Source organism: Choloepus didactylus, chromosome 5, assembly GCF_015220235.1.
Source record: "Choloepus didactylus isolate mChoDid1 chromosome 5, mChoDid1.pri, whole genome shotgun sequence".
NCBI lineage: Eukaryota > Metazoa > Chordata > Mammalia > Pilosa > Megalonychidae > Choloepus > Choloepus didactylus.
Window position 1 is genome coordinate 168,041,141 of NC_051311.1, and position 17,049 is coordinate 168,058,189.

The 17,049-nt window shown below is 38.8% G+C and overlaps 2 protein-coding genes across 6 annotated transcripts in view; both read left to right on the plus strand.

Annotated features, from left to right (window-relative positions):
- Nucleotides 1–17,049, plus strand: part of LOC119534686 (zinc finger protein 596-like) — a 176,059-nt gene that overhangs the window by 47,744 nt on the left and 111,266 nt on the right. The gene's annotated exons all lie outside the window — the stretch shown is intronic.
- The window catches only part of LOC119534685 (zinc finger protein 596-like), a 49,930-nt gene that overhangs the window by 28,602 nt on the left and 4,279 nt on the right, over nucleotides 1–17,049 (plus strand). For 2 of the 5 annotated variants that reach the window (XM_037837313.1, XM_037837312.1), the window contains 4 exons: nucleotides 4,448–4,680; nucleotides 6,184–6,310; nucleotides 7,091–7,186; nucleotides 7,689–7,768. The exons of 1 other annotated variant lie outside the window; for it this stretch is intronic. In XM_037837313.1, the coding sequence (XP_037693241.1) occupies nucleotides 4,678–4,680; nucleotides 6,184–6,310; nucleotides 7,091–7,186; nucleotides 7,689–7,768 (306 nt within the window). In that variant the 5' untranslated portion in view covers nucleotides 4,448–4,677. Of the gene's footprint in view, nucleotides 1–116; nucleotides 214–4,447; nucleotides 4,681–6,183; nucleotides 6,311–7,090; nucleotides 7,187–7,688; nucleotides 7,769–17,049 lie in introns of all 5 variants that reach the window. 2 more of the 5 variants (XM_037837311.1, XM_037837314.1) reach the window with 2 other exon arrangements.

Below are 17,049 nucleotides of genomic sequence, written 5' to 3' on the forward strand. Positions count from 1 at the left end.
GCCTTACCCATTTCCATTTTATAAATACTGTCAATTTCTATATATTGCTATTTCAAAGTAGTGTCTTACTTTTTACATTTTGTTGGTATGTGATTTTTTTTTTTTTACTTCCCCAGTTACTTCAACTCTAGTAATGGGAGAGAAGAGAGGAAAGCATTGAGTCTTGAAATATTCAAATACTGATTGAGGAGTACCATGCGGAATGCAAGAGAAGTGAGTGACTAGAATAGCTTGAATACACTTAGGGTACTGAGATGTCAGAGAAATCTGAGAAAAAGCTAAGAAAAGCTTATCTTCCAATAGTTCTTTGGTTCCAAGTTACATATGGGGACCCACAGACTGGATTTTATTTATGGGGAGTGCATTGGAGATGGTAGCATAATTCATTTAAGATACATCTTTAGTGATGGTAAGTCATCATTTGAAGCAGTAGTGTGAGGAATGGGTAAAAATGGTTATGCAGTTTGATTGTGAAAGGAACAGGATTAGAGATGAAATTGGTACAGAGGCATTTTGTTTCAAAATAGAAGACAAAATTAGTTTAATTTACTAGGTGATTGTGGTAAGAGGAGAGGTTGCTGGTGAGGATTTCAATTTTAAACACTATTGTATTTTCTGTAGAAACTGGAAAGACAGGAATTCAATCAGTGGTAGTGCCCCTTCAATGAGAGAGAATAACTAATGGTATGAATGCAGTAATAATTGTAGAGATTTTGGTGTTAATCTGAATTGATTTATCAAATTACATCATTCATCTGATTATTCTGAGTTTAATCCTATCTGCTGAAGGAAATATGAAATGTGAGTTTATGTGAGATTCAAAACTATGAGACTTGAAGTGATTATAGAATGTGGAAGAATGATTCAGTTATCAAGATACATCTGATAGCACCAGGAATGTGCTGTGTCAGATGCAGAAATAGATGAGAGTTAATTACAGTCACCTCCCATGAGGGCAGAAATGGTAAATGCTCAGATGTTTATTGGACTGATGGGGTAAATACAGGGACAACAGAAATATAGTTCACAGAAGGTATACAGAATAAATTAACCTGTATCATCAGGGTTAGTATGAGGATTAAGCTTTTCAAAAATATGTAATTGTCTAAGTTTATTTAATGCAGCCAGTTTTGCCCTGGACCTCAGGTACAAATCAGTAAGTTAATTCTGCCTCTTTTTATGACACATTTTCATTATTTGTCCACAAAATGAATGTAATTATTAATGATGTTTTAGAGGATTTATATTATACACATCCATGCACATATATTAATAATGAAATGTAGGCTGTCACAGCTGATCATGGTTAGTATACAAAAAAGATTTCAGCTACCTGTTCACAAAACTAGCAGTGTGAGCAAATAGATTTTCTCCCCCAAATCTTCATTCTATACCTTCTGAGCCCTCCTAATTCTATGAGGGTTGTGGGATATGACAATGACATTATGACTCATACTTCTGATATTTCCTAATGGGGGGATTTTCATGATTATATTTGCATGCTGGGAGGCATTGATCCCTCCAAATTGATCAAGACATTGCATAGATCTAAATATATTGTTTCTTGGTGGCTGTCTCTGCTGGTTTGGATGTATTATGTCCCCCCCAAACACCATTATCTTTGATGCAGTCTTGTGTGGGCAGGAAATGTATTGGTGTTGATTGGGTTGGAGACTTTGGATGTTTCCATGGAGATGTGATCACTCAACTGTAGGTGAGGTCTTTCATTGGAAAATTTCCATGGAGGTGTGGCCTGCCCATTCAGCCTGGGCCTTGATTAGTTTACTGGAGCACTTTATAAGCTAAGACAGAAGGAGCAAGCTTGTTACAGCCAAGAGGGACAATTTTAACAATGCGCAAGAGCTGAGAGAGAAGTTGCAGCTTACAGTGACATCTTGAAGATGGCCTTTGAAAGCAGACTTTTGCTCCAGAGAAGGTAAGAGAGGATAAATGCCCCAAGTGCAACTAAGAGTGCTGTTTTTGAGGAACTGCAGCCTAGAGAGGAACATCCTGGGAGAAAGCCATTTGGAAACCAGAACTCTGGAGCAGACACCAGCCACATGACTTCCCAGCTAACAGACACTTGCTCTGGAGAAGCTAAGAGAGGACAAATGCCCCAAGAGTAATGGAGAGTGACATTGTGGAGAGAAGCTGCAACCTAGAGAGGAATGTCTTGGGGGAAAGCCATTTTGAAATGAGAACTCTGGAGCAGATGCCAGCCACATGCCTTCCCAACTAACAGAGGTTTTCTGGATGCCATTGGCCATTCTCCAGTGAAAGTACCCAATTGTTGATGCATTACCTTAGATGCTTTGACAGCTTTTAACCCTATGTGTTTCATGCAAAGCCAGAATTTTTGTGAGATCTGTATAGATAGAGATACTGCTGATCTGGACTGGAGGAGACAGGCAAGGAACAAATTGAAGGAAAAATTTCTTCAAAGACAGAGCCATGGAGGCTGAGGTCTGGAATCAAGAGGTCTTGGGCTGGGAGAGCAGAGTGGCCCACACACATGGAAAGGGTGAGTTTGCCCTGGAGGTCAAGGGTGGGCCTTCCGCCCCACTGCTCAGTAAGAATTTTGCCACTGCAGGCCCAAAGAAGGTGCACATTCCCTGGGAATTGGGGAGAGCCTGGCTGCCACCACATGGTTCAGAGAGGATAGAAACTTTGCCCTAGAAAGGCAGAGTCTGGGTGGCAACCTGATGTTTGAGGAGGGTGGGGCCGAGAAAAGGTGGTCTCCCCAATGTGTGGATATGTTGGAGCACTCACCCGAGCATTTGGAGATAAAAAGGCTGCCACAAAGGCCGTTAGGAAGGGTTAGACTCCCACTCGCAAGCCCCAAGGAGAAAACATCATTCTTTAAATGACTCTCAGACTTTGAAATCTAATGGCATTTCCCTGTGGGTTTTAGGAATTGTTTGGTCCCGTTTTCCTGTTTTCCTTTCAGTTTATCTTTATGTCAATGGGAATGTTTACCCTATGGCTGTCTCTCCTTTGTATATTGGAAACAGATAATTTGTTCTAAGGTTTGCCGGTACAGAGCCAGAGGGTAATTTTGCTTTTGGACAGACCATGCTTTTAACTGATTTTGATGGGATCTTGTACTTACCTATTGTTACTTAAATGATTTAAGTTTTTGTGATATTGTGATGGGATGAATGTATATTGTATATAGAAAGATCATGTCATTTTGGGGTCCAGGGGGTGAAATTTACTGGTTTGGATGTATTATGTCCCCCCCAAATGTCATTATCTTTGATGCAGTCTTGTGTGGGCAGGAAACATATTGGTATTGATTGGTTTGGAGACTTTTGATTGGATGTTTCCATGGAGATGTGATCACTCAACTGTGGGTGAGATCTTTCATTTGATAATTTCCATGGAGGTGTGGCCCCGCCTATTCAGCATGAGCCTTGATTAGTTTACTGGTGCACTGTATAAGCTCAGACAGAAGGAGCCAGCTTGCTACAGCCAAGAGGGACACTTTGAAGAATGCACAGGAGCTCAGAGAAGCTGCAGCTTCAGAGACATTTTGGAGACTGCGTTTGAAAGCAGACTTTTGCTCCAGAGAAGGTAAGAGAGGACAAATGTGCCAAGAGCAACTTAGAGTGATATTTTTGAGGAACTGCAGGCTAGAGAGGAATATCCTGGGAGAATGCCATTTTGAAACCAGAACTTTGGAGCAGATGCCAGCCATGTGCCTTCCCACTGGGCATCCTCCAGTGAAGGTACCCAATTGTTGATGCATTACCTTTGACACTTTATGGCCTTAAGACTGTAACTGTGTAACCAAATAAATCCCCTTTTATAAAAGCCAGTCCATTTCTGGTGTTTTGCATTCCAACAGCATTAGCAAACTAGAACATTATCCAAATGCATTCATGTGCTATCTAGAACTCAGTTTTGGAGTTACTTTGTTATACCAAACATGTCAAAGAACCAAGATGATTTAGGAAAAGTCTACCTAGAAGGGCAAATGCAGGTTAGAGCAGGGAGGGAGAGTCCACAGAACAGGATGGATATTGGAAAACTAATGTTAGTGCATACACCAAGCATAATTATATCTGAGAAATTCCAGACTGTTTTCTCTAGTGACAGAGACATATTTCCAGATGTGACATGGATCAGAAATGTCTGTTTTAGAATCAGGGGGAGAATTAATATTCTCTAAACACCATTGTTTAATTGATACGTACAATTCAGTTATGTTTATGTCCTTGTCTATTAGAGAAAGGTTTTCATATATTCATTATTTGCTAGAGAAGTCAGGACCTTCTATGTCTTGGCCCTGGGAAGAGAGACCTTCCTCTTATTTCTCTTGGAGTGCATTTCATATTCCTGTTGATTAGACTTTGTTTACTCCTTATTTGAAGTATTTTGGATTCATGACAGGTGAGTCTGGGAATTGTCAGGACATGAGTTTGAAGGCTTCTATCTCCTTTCTCAGCTTTGCTTACCTGTTGCTTGACTGGTTGTGAGTGAAAATCCAAACGAAGACAGTTGTCAGCTGTGCTGTTGACAATGAAACCATTGGAATTCTTTTTTAACTGAAGATGCACCACTTCTGCCAGAAGATGGGGATGTTTCTCATACTGGCATAAACATTCTAAATCCATTTCTCATGAGCCATTCAAGGATCTGAGCTTCAGTTAAGTATATCCAGACTCTACAATAGTTATGGTAAGTTTGGGGCTCATCAATAAGTAATCTTCTTCCCAACATTACAGTAGTTCCAGTCTCCATTAAGGTTGTGTATTCTCTGAAGAGATGAGAGATGTTTTCTTTTTCTGATATATCCCATGTCCTCATTGGAGAAATAATGCACTCATGGGTCATGTCAGTGCCTAAAGTTGGCTTAGGCCTGCGATGAACATGGGTGACAGAGATGAGTAAGAGCAGAAGTTAACAGTTAATGTGGAGGCTGATGTTTCAGCAGGTGCTTTCAATCAATCCAGTTTTATAGGTGCTGGAGTGTAGGACTGTTCATGTTGACCAGAGTGCAAGAGATTAGGAAATAAAAGGAAATGAGGAATTGTTTATTTATTTATCCCAATTTTACTTTTCTTAAAGTGTTCATAGAATATATTTGCACATTTTGAAATACTCATAAAAATAAAACTCAAAATTTCCTTAAAATTGTTGTTCCCAATTTCCAAATTCAGCTTTTGTAAATCAAATTTATTTGAATTTTATAATGGATATGATGTATATGAAGTATTATTCCCATAAGTAGAATAAAATTTATGATATTGAAAATTTTTGAGGATTTGAAGAGACCAGAAGCAACAAAGGGGCTTCTTTTAATCTTGAACAATTGTGATGGAGATATAAGAAGGACAATGAAAACTAGTGTTGTAGGCCCCAGAAAATGCTGAAAATGAGAGGTCTCCTACCACAGGATTGGTCAGTCTAGGGCCAACTTTCAGTACAACCCTCTCAAGGGATCCTGACTTGTGATCCTGAACCAGCTATACTTAAGATTATCGTGAACAACTGATTTAATATAGAATTGAGGCAGGCAGCACTCATTGTGCCAGAGTTCTGTACGAAACATGTTTAGTTCTTCAGAATTCTAGATATTCCTTCTAAGTCCCCTAACATTTTCATGAATAATAGAATAATTGACATCGACATAGAAAACTCTTCCCTCATTATTGCATTGGATCTGTTCAAATGCATAACATAATGTTAAACAATTTTATAAATGAGAGGAAAGTGAGGTCATCCATATACAGGAATAATCTAACCACAGTCATTTTTTTAAAGTGATATATCATAGATGTTTCTTGCCTTATAATGAGTCTCTAGATTTACCTGAAATTTCTTTGAATTTCAGATTAAGAAAAGACTGTTTTAGTTACGGATGTGCTAGAGCAAGTATTATAATCAGCATCAGGAAGTCATAATTACAAATCTATTGGGAAATTTCCAGGTGTATATCACTCCCCATGTCATGTGATACTGCTTTTCAGTGGATAGTATATCATCAGAATGTCTATGGGTCTGTGAGTGTATCTGAAAGGCAGGCAGCAATTAGGCATTGAGAGTGATCTTACTGGAACTCCAAGCACATTTTCAGCTTTGTATACAGAGTCTCTGCTTCCTCAGTGCTGTCATTTTGAACATTACACTCAGGACTTTAAGGATGGCCGTGTGTGAATGCAAATTTCTCTGATTTGTTAGGAGTTAGTGACCTTCAAAGATGTAGCTGTAGACTTCACCCAGGAAGAGTGGGCATTGCTAGACACATCCCAGAGAAAGCTGTTCAGGGATGTGATGCTGGAGAATATCAATCACCTGGTCTCAGTGGGTGAGTCTTTGAAAAGTTATCAATCATTGATATATATCTATCACTCATTTGCCTAATCTGCCTACTATTTACCTAAGTATCTATCATAACTATCATATATCATCTATTTCTTTCAAATATTTATGTAGGTCAGCTTCTCTGTATTGTTGTATAACCTTTTTATACTCTTTGTACTATATTTTATATTTTATGTTATTTTATACCACATACAACCACCTAATGAAATGTGTTTTTTACTTATATCTAGTTCACCCCCATAAATTTTAGACTTCTTGACCACAACTTAATGTCTTTCTTGAATCTCATCCTCTAAACTCAGAGCAGGGTGGGGAAGTCAATGAATAATTTTTGAATGGATATAAGATATATCTTTTTATGTAATTATTCTGCTCTAAGGGCTATTCTGAGTCTTCAGAACACAATAGTAAAAACACGACTGATATCATTTTCCACATAGAATTTAGTTGGTTTTGGTGGAATTTATTCTTATTGGATTATTTTTTTAAATAATCAACTATAGAAACAAAATTTCTCCCCATTGTCTTGAGGATTCTGCAGTCTCTCTTTGTACTTGTGCCTAGGAAACAACAGAGGTCCCCACTGTAATGAGAACAAGATCGAGTTACCCTTTGCTGGTGATATATTGTCAAGTGTTTTGTATTTAAAGAACTTTTGCCTTGCTGACCTTCAGTGCTTACCTTTTTGGTAGTGCTCAATGGACTTGATAGTGACTATTGACACTTAACTCAAATTCCAGTTATCTTTTTTTCCTACAAACAGGATGTCAGGTCTGCAAATCAGATGTGATTTCCCAGTTGGCACAAGGAAAGGAAGTGTGGAGAGAAGGAATGGGATTTCTCCAAAATCAGAGTCCAGGTGAATTCTAGGAACCTGTATATCAGTAGTGGAGGGTCCTCTTCACTTAGTGAATAAGTCCTTGGAAAATCAACTTCTGGTTTCTTTAATGAGTTATGATTCCTGAAGTGTAGGCAAGGATATTGGGGGAAATTTTCTTCATATGTGGTCATTACTCTATAAACTTAACAAGTTCTGTTCAAGTGTCTTTGACTATTCATGTACTATTGGATTTAAATTTTCATGTAATAAACCTTTTCCTGGTCTTACGATGGAAGATTTTCCCTCTTTTCATGTCTGTGACCTCTGAACTTTTCATTTTTCTCATATTTCACATCTGAAAATCTTTCCAGATTTTAATGTGCTATAATGTTTCCTTTGGCCTAAAATATTCTTTAATTTGATATTCTTTCCCAGTCAAGTGTCAGTGGATGAAACATAATGACAGGGATATTTGGGACTTTTCAATGTTTTCATTCCTGTAATGCCCTAACAATTTCTTATTTTTCCCCAATAATTACAGGCAGGGCAAGTGCCTTTAAAAAGCAAGAGATGATACTCATGCAACTTTCCGACAGGAACAAGAATTTTAACATGCCATTGGTAAGTGTTCCAGTTTGCTAATGCTGCTATTATGCAAATACCCAAAATGGGCTGACTCTTATAATGGGGATTTATTAGGTTATAAATTGAAAGTTCTGTGGCCATAGAAGTGTCCAAACTAATGCATCAAGAGGATCCCTTCACTGAAGAATGGGCAATGGCATCTGGAAAACCTCTGTCAGCTGCAAAGGCATGTGGCTGGTATCTGCTGTTCCTTTGCTCCTGGATTGTGTTTCAAAATGGCATTCTCCAGAATATCTTTGGGTTCCTATTCATGCTTCTCTGTCAGCTCCTGTGTATTCTTGCCTCTTTTTCCCAGGAAGTTTCTCTCTTAGAGTCTGGGGGTCCTGTCTTAGGTTTTCCAGGTCAGACTCTGAGTTTCATCTCTTAGCGTCTCTAAGGTCCTTCTGTCTGCATCTTCCAACCTCTCCAACTGTTGGCAACTATCTCAGTCTGTGTGGGTCTTTGCTTCTCTCTTAAATTCCCCAGTAAAGTAACCAAGACCCAGCCTGAATGAGTAGGGTCCACACCTCCATGGCAGTAACTTAATCAAAGTTGTCACCCAGAGTTGGGTCAGTCACATCTCCATGGAAAAAATCAAACTCTTCCACCCAACAAGCTTAACTGGTGTGAATCCTACTTTTTCAAATAGATACCTAGGGATTGAATAAATTAGGAATTCAGTATAATCACCATGTTGTAATTAGTTTCAGTTTAGGGAAAAATTAAACTGAACACAAAATTCTGAGCTGAGTTCTTAGGAAAAGATTGCATAAACATGGTTCACATAGAGAAATTTAAGTCGTGATGTTCAAAATTGATCATGCAGCTTTGAGCTTGGGATGGTATAATAGAGAAAATCTCCATGTATGAAGGTGAGTAATGTGTATAGAAAAATAACATGGGTAAGATTTTTTAAAAATTCAGTTTTATTGAGGTATATTCACATATCATATAATCATCCATGGTGTACAATCAGCTGTTCACAATACCATCATGTAGTTGTTCATTCATCACCCCAATCCATTTTTTGAATATTTTTGTCATATCAGAAAAAGCAAGAATAATAATAAAAAATAAAAGTGAAAAAGAACACCCAAATCATCCCCCCTCCCACCCTATTTTTCACGCAGGTGTTGTCCCCATTTTTCTCTTAATCCATCCATACAGTGGTTGAAGGGAGTATGATCCACAAGGCTTTCAAAAATCACATTGTCACCCCTTGTGAACTACATTGCCATACAATCATCTTCAACAGTCAAGGCTCCTGGGTTGCAATTTGATAGTTTCAGGTATTTACTTCTAGCTATTCCAATGCATTAAAACCTAAAAAGGGTTACCTATATAGTGCATAAGACCCACCAGAGTGACCTCTTGACTGCTTTTAGAATCTCAGTCACTGAAACTTTATTTTGTTTTATTTTACATCCCCCTTTTGGTCAAGAAGATGTTCTCAATCCCATGATGTCAGATCCAGATTCATCCTTGGGAGTCATATCCTGTGTTGCCAGATTTACACCCCTGGGAGTCAGATCCCATGTAGAGGGGAAGGCACTGAGTTCACTTGCTGAGTTGGCTTAGCTAAAGAGACAGGGTCACATTTGAGCAACAATGGCATTTGGGGAGTATCTCAGGCACAACTACAAGCAGGTTTAGCCTTGCCTTTGCAGTAATGAGGTTCTTAAGGCCAAGTCCCAAGACACAGGGCTCAGCACATCAAACCACTAGTCCTCAATGTTTGTGAGAACATGAGCAGCAATTCAGGTGAGGAAGCCCAACACCTCCACATCTTTTTCCAGCTCCTCATTGGGGCCCTGCATATATGTTTTTACTCTCTCCCCGCATTACTTTGGGATGTTTCACTATTTCATGCTAACCTATACAAACCTATCATGTCTCACTTCCTGTTCAAAGTTTCATGTAATTACGGTATTTGAACAAACTGTGTACGTTAAATTGTTTGGGAATATAGATCCTGCACAAACTAAATATCTCTTCCCTTGGTCTCACAAGGAAGTTGAACTTTTAAAACACAGGGATGGTGGGGCAAGATGGCCCAGTGGTGAGGTTTTAGTTAGTCCTCCAGGGCAGTAGGCAGAAAGCCAGGGACTGCATGGACCAGAAACCACAGAGCAATTTGTCTTTGAGCATACTTCATACAACACTCATGAATGCATGGAATAGCTGAGATCAGTGAAATCTAAGTTCTCATGGCCAGGGGTCCCATGCCCCTCCCTGCCAGGCTCAGTCCCTTGGGACAAGGGGCTGTCAGTCTGGGAACCAGGAGGGAGAACTACAATTGCAGCTCTGATTGAAAACTCAGACTGCTAATCAAAATTTCCAAACATTATTGATAGACTGAGACCAGACACTGGAGAATCTGGGAGCAGTCTGCTTGGCAGAGAGGAGATAGGGCTAACAAAAAAAACAGAAAAAAAAAAATCCAAAATAAAAACAGACTTTTTGGAGTTCCAATGAAGACAAAATGGAGAAGGGAAAGGCTCAAACAGGATCAGGGACATATACAAATTGAGAGGGTGAGAATCCTTATCTGAAGAGCCAGTTTCTCTGCTTTCTTGATTGTTCCTTAATGGCCCTATACTCCTTATCTCTTAGCATTTCAATAGCCCATTAGATCTGCAAGGAGGGCCCGTCTTTTTATTTTCTATTTATTTTTAACTTTTTCTCTTTTTCTAAAACAATTACTCTAAGAAGCCCATTACAGAAAGCCTCAAAGACTTGCAATTTGGGCCCAGGCAAGAGCAGAGCTAAGATAGCTCTGAGGGACAAAGCAAAAAGTCAAGTAGCTGTGAAAATTTGCTAAACACCATAACTTTGCAACAAAAGGGGACATCTTATAGCCATCTTCTTGATGGGCTGGGAATGCTCCTGCCTGGTGCCAGTGCCACAGCCCAGAGCTGCCCCAGACAACCCAGTGTGATGGGAAGTGTTTCCAGCAACCTGCACACTTGTCACAATACCTAGTGTGGACGGTAGCCTTCCGTGCACCTGCAGCTAATTGTCCTGGAGCTGGGAAGGCAGAGCTTTGTGAAAAGGGGGAAATTAACATGCCCTGTTTGCCATCCTTTCAGCAGGCTGGGAATGCCCCTACATGGCCCTGTTGCCCAGAACTTCCCTTGAGGGTTGTCACTCACCTGTGATGTAGCACAGTCTTCCCTCAGCAGAGACCCTGGGAGGGCACAGCTTGGAAGAGGAACCCAATTGCAAGTCCCAGGGAGCATACACCAATACTAAGGACTTGTGGTTCAGCAGCAGAGAAAAACTGGCAAGACTGAACTGAAGGACTATTGCAATAGCCTTAAATCTCCAGGAATACCTGGGAGATTTGATTATTAAAGCCACCCTCCATCCCTCAGTGCTCAGACACAGGCCCCACATTCAGGGTGGGCAGCCCCAACTACACACACAAACTTGGTACACCACTTGGATCCCCACAAGACTCACACCCCCACTCACCACAGAGACAAAGTTGGGGAGACCTGGCTTGAGAGGAATTGGTGGCTCATGGATGCCACCTGCTGGTTAGAGAAAGTGTACTTCACAAAACTGTAGATCTGACAAATTAGAGGTAAGTGATTGACTCAGTCTACGTATCCTAAAAGAACCCTATCAAGTTAAATGCCAAGAAGCCAAAAAACAAATTTTTAAAGTATATGAAAAAACCAGACGATATGGTTAACCCAAACCCAAACACCCAAATCAGAAGATCAGAGGAGACACAGTACTTGGAGTAATCAATCAAAGAACTAAAGACAATGAGAGCATGGCACAGGATATAAAGGACATGAAGACACTAGAAGAGGATAAAGAAGAAATTACAACAGTAAATTAAAAAATAGATGATCTTATGCAAATAAAAGAAACTGTCGACCAAATCAAAAAGATTCTGGATACTCATCTTACAAGACTAGAGAAACATGAACAGCCAATCAGTGACCTTGAGCATGACAGAATGGAAAATGAGAGAACAAAAAAAGAATGGGGGAAAATAAAATAAAAATGGACCTCAGGAATATGATAGATAATATAAAACATCAAACTACAAGACTTATTGCTGCTCCAGAAGTGAAAGAGAAGGGTAAAGGTCTAGGAAGAGTATTGAAAGAAATTGTTAGAAAAACTTCTCAAACCTTCTAAACAACATAAATACATAAATCATAAAAGCCCAGAGAACTCCAAATAGAAGAAATCCAAATAAACCCACTCTGAGACATATTCTGATCAGATTTTCAAATACCGAAGAGAAGAAGCAAGTTCTGAAAGCTGCAAGAGAAAAGCAATTCACCACTTACAAAGGAAACATCATAAGACTAAGTAGTGACTACTCAGTGGCCAACATAGATGCAAGAAGGCAGTGGCATGACATATTTAAAATTCTGAGAGAGAAAAATTTCCAACCAAGAATTCTTTATCCAGGAAAGCTCTCCTTCAAATTTGTGGGAGAGCTTAAATTATCCACATACAAACAAATGCTGACAGAATTTGCTAACAAGACACCTGCCCTACTTGAAATACTAAAGGGATCACTACTGACAGAGAAACAAAGAAAGGAAAGAAGGAGATGGAGAAAGATTCAGTACTAAAGAGATTCAATAGGGGTATGTTAAGGGACATTAAGAGAGAGAGCAAAAAAATATATCTGACAAACATAAACCAAAGGATAGAATGGCTGATTCAAGAAATGCCTTCCCAGTAATGTTGAATGTAAATGGATTAAACTCCCCAATTAAAAGATATAGATGGGCAGAATGTATCAAGAAATATGAACCACATATATGTTGCATACAAGAGACTCATCTTAGATGGAGGGACACAAAGAAATTGAAAGTGAAAGGATGGAAAAAATGTTTCATGCAAGCTACTGCCAAAAGAAAGCAGGAGTAGTGTATTAGTTAGGGTTCTCTAGGGAAACAGAATCAATGAAAGGTGTCTCTGATTATCAAATTGTAAAAGTGACTCGCAACTGTGGGTATGCACAAATCCAAATTCTGTAGCGCCATCAACAAACTGTCAACTCTAAGGAAGATGTCCGATGAACTCCTCAGGAAACGAACTGGCAACTTTGACGAACTCCTCAGGAACTGAACTGGGATCTTTGACGAATGTGTTCGATGGACTCCTCAGGAAATCAACCGGCAACTTTGATGAACTCCTCAGGAAATGCTTCACTGGACAGCCGAAGAAGAAGTGAAGGTCCTCTATCTGTCTCACTTATAAGTCTTCAGCTGATTAATTGGATTAAATCCAGCCAATTGCATTCTGTCATTGTGGAAGGCATGCCCTTTGGTGGGTCATCAGTCACAGCTGCAGTCAATTGACTGATGAATTAATAAACCAGCTGGTTGGTTTATTAATCAGCCTCAAACGTCCTCACAGCAATTGTTAGGCCAGTGTTTGCTTGACCAGACAGCTGGGTCACCTGGCCAAATTGACACATGAACCTAACCATCACAAGTAGCAATATTAATCTCAGATAAAATAGATGTTAAATGCAAGGAAGTTATGAGGGACAAAGAAGGCCAGTGCATACCAACAAAAGGAGCAATTCAACAAGAAATATCAATCATAAATTTTTTTTATCTTCATTTTATTGAGATATATTCACATACCACGCAGTCATACAAAACAAATCGTACTTTCGATTGTTTACAGTACCATTACATAGTTGTACATTCATCACCTAAATCAATCCCTGACACCTTCATTAGCACACACACAAAAATAACAAGAATAATAATTAGAGTGAAAAAGAGCAATTGAAGTAAAAAAGAACACTGGGTACCTTTGTCTTTGTTTCCTTTCCCTATTTTTCTACTCATCCATCCATAAACTAGACAAAGTGGAGTGTGGTCCTTATGGCTTTCCCAATCCCCTTGTCACCCCTCATAAGCTACATTTTTATACAACTGTCTTCGAGATTCATGGGTTCTGGGTTGTAGTTTGATAGTTTCAGGTATCCACCACCAGCTACCCCAATTCTTTAGAACCTAAAAAGGGTTGTCTAAAGTGTGCGTAAGAGTGCCCACCAGAGTGACCTCTCGGCTCCTTTTGGAATCTCTCTGCCACTGAAGCTTATTTCGTTTCCTTTCACATCCCCCTTTTGGTGGTTTGATGCGTTGAGCCCTCTACCAATCATAAATTTTTATGCACCCAGTCAAGGTGCTGCAAAATACATGGGCCAAACACTGGCAAAACTAAAGGAAGGAATTGATGTTTCTATAATAATTGTGGGAGATTTCAACACATCACTCTTTCCTATAGATAGATCAACCAGACAGAAGACTAATAAGGAAATTAAAAACCTAAATCTGATAAATGAACCTGATTTAACATATATAGAACATTACATCCCAAATTAGCAGGATACATATTCTTCTCTAGTCCTCATGGAACTCTCTCCAAAATAGATTATATGCTGGGTTGTAAAACAAGCCTCAGTAAATTTTAAAAATAATGAAAATATGCAAAGCACATTCTATGACCACAATGGAATAGAATTAGAAGTCAAAAACCATCCAAGACTTAGAAAATTCACAAATACTTGGAGGTTAAACAACATGCTCCTAAACAATCAGTGGGTAAAGAAGAAATAGCAAGAGAAATTGCTAAATATATAGAAATGAATAAAAATGAGATGCAACATATGAAAACACTTTAAAAGGTAGAAATAGAAAGAAACTTCCTGAATATGATAAAGAGCATATATGAAAAACCCACAGCCAGCATAGTACTCAATGGTGAGAGACTGAAAGCCTTCCCTCTAAGATCAGGAACAAGACAAGGATGCCCGTTGTCACCACTGTTATTCAACATTGTGCTGGAAGTGCTAGCCAGGGCAATCCGGCAAGACAAAGAAATAAAAGGCATCCAAATGGGAAAAGAAGTAAAACTGTCATTGTTTGCAGATGATATGATCTTACATCAGGAAAACCCTGAGAAATTGATGATACAGCTACTGAAGCTAATAAAACAATTTAGCAAAGTAGCAGGATACAGGATTAATGCACATAAGTCAGTAATGTTTGTATATGCTAGACATGAACAAAATGAAGAGATACTCAAGAAAAAGATACCATTTTCAATGGCAACTAAAAAATCAAGTACCTAAGAATAAACTTAACCAAAGATGTAAAAGACCTATACAAAGAAAACTACATAACTCTACTAAAAGGAATAGAGAAAGATGGAAAAATATTCCATGTTCATGGATACGAAGGGTAAATATCATTAAGATGTCATTTCTACCCAAACTTATCTACAGATTCAATGCAATACCAATCAAAATTCCAGCAACCTACTTTGCACACTTGAAAAAGCTAGTTATCAAATTTATTTGGAAAGGGAAGATGCCTCAAATTGCTTAAAACGCTCTAAAAAGGAAAAACAAAGTTGGAGGACTTACACTTCCTGACTTTGAAGCTTATTATAAAGCCACAGTAGTCAAACAGCATGCTACTGGAACAAAGATAGCCATATTGATCAGTGGAGTTGAATTGAGAATTTGGAGATAGACCTCAGATCTATGGCTGACCAATCTTTGATATGGCCCCAAAACCACTGAAATGGGACATAACATTCTTTTCAACAAATGGGGCTGGGAAAGTTGGATATCCATATCCAAAAGAATGAAACAGGACCCATACCTCACACCCTACACTAAAATTAACTCAAACTGGATCAAAGACCTCAATATAATTAAGACAGTACTATAAAACTCCTAGGAGATAATGTAGGGAAACATCTGCAAGACCTTGTATTACCAGCCACCTCCTAGACCTTACACCCAAAGCCAAGCATCAAAACAAAAAAATAGATAAATAGGAATTCCTTAAGCTTAGAAGGTTCTGTACCTCAAAGGAATTTGTCAAAAGAGGTGAAGAGGGATCCAACTCAATTGGAAAAAATTTTTGGAAACCATGTATCTGACAAGACTGATATCTTTTATATATAAAGAAATCCTACAATTCAAGGACAATAGTACAGACAGCCCAATTATAAAATGTGCAAAAGGTATGAAGACAGTTCTCTGTAGAGGAAATACAAATGGCCAAGAAACACATGAAAAAAAAAATGTTCAGCTTCACTAGCTATTAGAGAGATGTAAGTTAAAACCACTACAAAATACCATCTCACACCAATTAGAATGGCTGCCATTAAACAGACAGGAAACTACATATGCTGGCGAGAATGTGGAGGAATTGGAACTCTTATTCATTGTTGATGAGACTGTATAATGGTTCAGCCACTCTGGAAGTCAGTCTGACTGTTCTTTAGAAAAGTAGATGTAGAGTTACCATTTGAACCAGCAATTGCACTTTTCTTTGTATACCCAGAAGATCTGAAAGCAGTGACACGAACAGATATCTTCACAGCAATGTTAATAGTAGCATTATTCACAGTTTCCAAGAGCTGGAAACAACCCAAATGTCCTTCAGCAGATGAGTGGATAAAATGTGGTATATACACATGATGGAATACTATGCGTCTGAAGGAACGATGTCGTGAAACATATGACAACATGAATGAACCTTGAGGACATAATGCTGATCTAAATAAGCCAGGCACAAAAAGAGAAATATTATATGCTACCACTAATGTGTACATTGAGAAATGTAAAATAAATGGTTTGTAATTTCAAATGTAGGTGAACTAGTGATAGAGACCAATTAATGAAGGGGGAATGATAACCCAATAGGAACAGATAAGTTATCTTGGGTAAATTTAATATTCTGGGAATGCCCAGGAATGACTATGGTGTGTTAGTTTTGGGTGGATATGGTAGGAACAAGTTCACAGTAATGTTGCTATGTTAGGTTATTTTCTTGGGGTAGAGTAGGAACATGTTGGAAGTAAAGTAGTTATATTAGGTTAATTGTCTTTTTCTTACTCCCTTGTTATGGTTTGTTTGAAATTTTTTTTTTGTTTGTTTTTAAAAAAAATTTTTGATGCAGTTATTAGGTAATTTTTAAAAAAAGAGTTAATTTTTAAAAAAATGAGAAAAATGTGCAGAGCCCCCCTGAGAATGCAGGGGTGTTGGGCTTCCCCACCTCAGTGGTTCCTAGTGTGCTCACAGACATAGGGGACTGGTGGTTTGATGGTCTGAGCCCTCTATCATAGGTGTTGCCCTTGGGAAGACTTGCTACAAAGGAGAGGCTAGGCCTGTCTATAATTGTGCCTAAGATTCTCTTCCTGGATCCCTCTTTGTTGCTCAGATATGGCCCTCTCTCTCAAGCTAAGCCAACTTGGAAGGTGATATCACT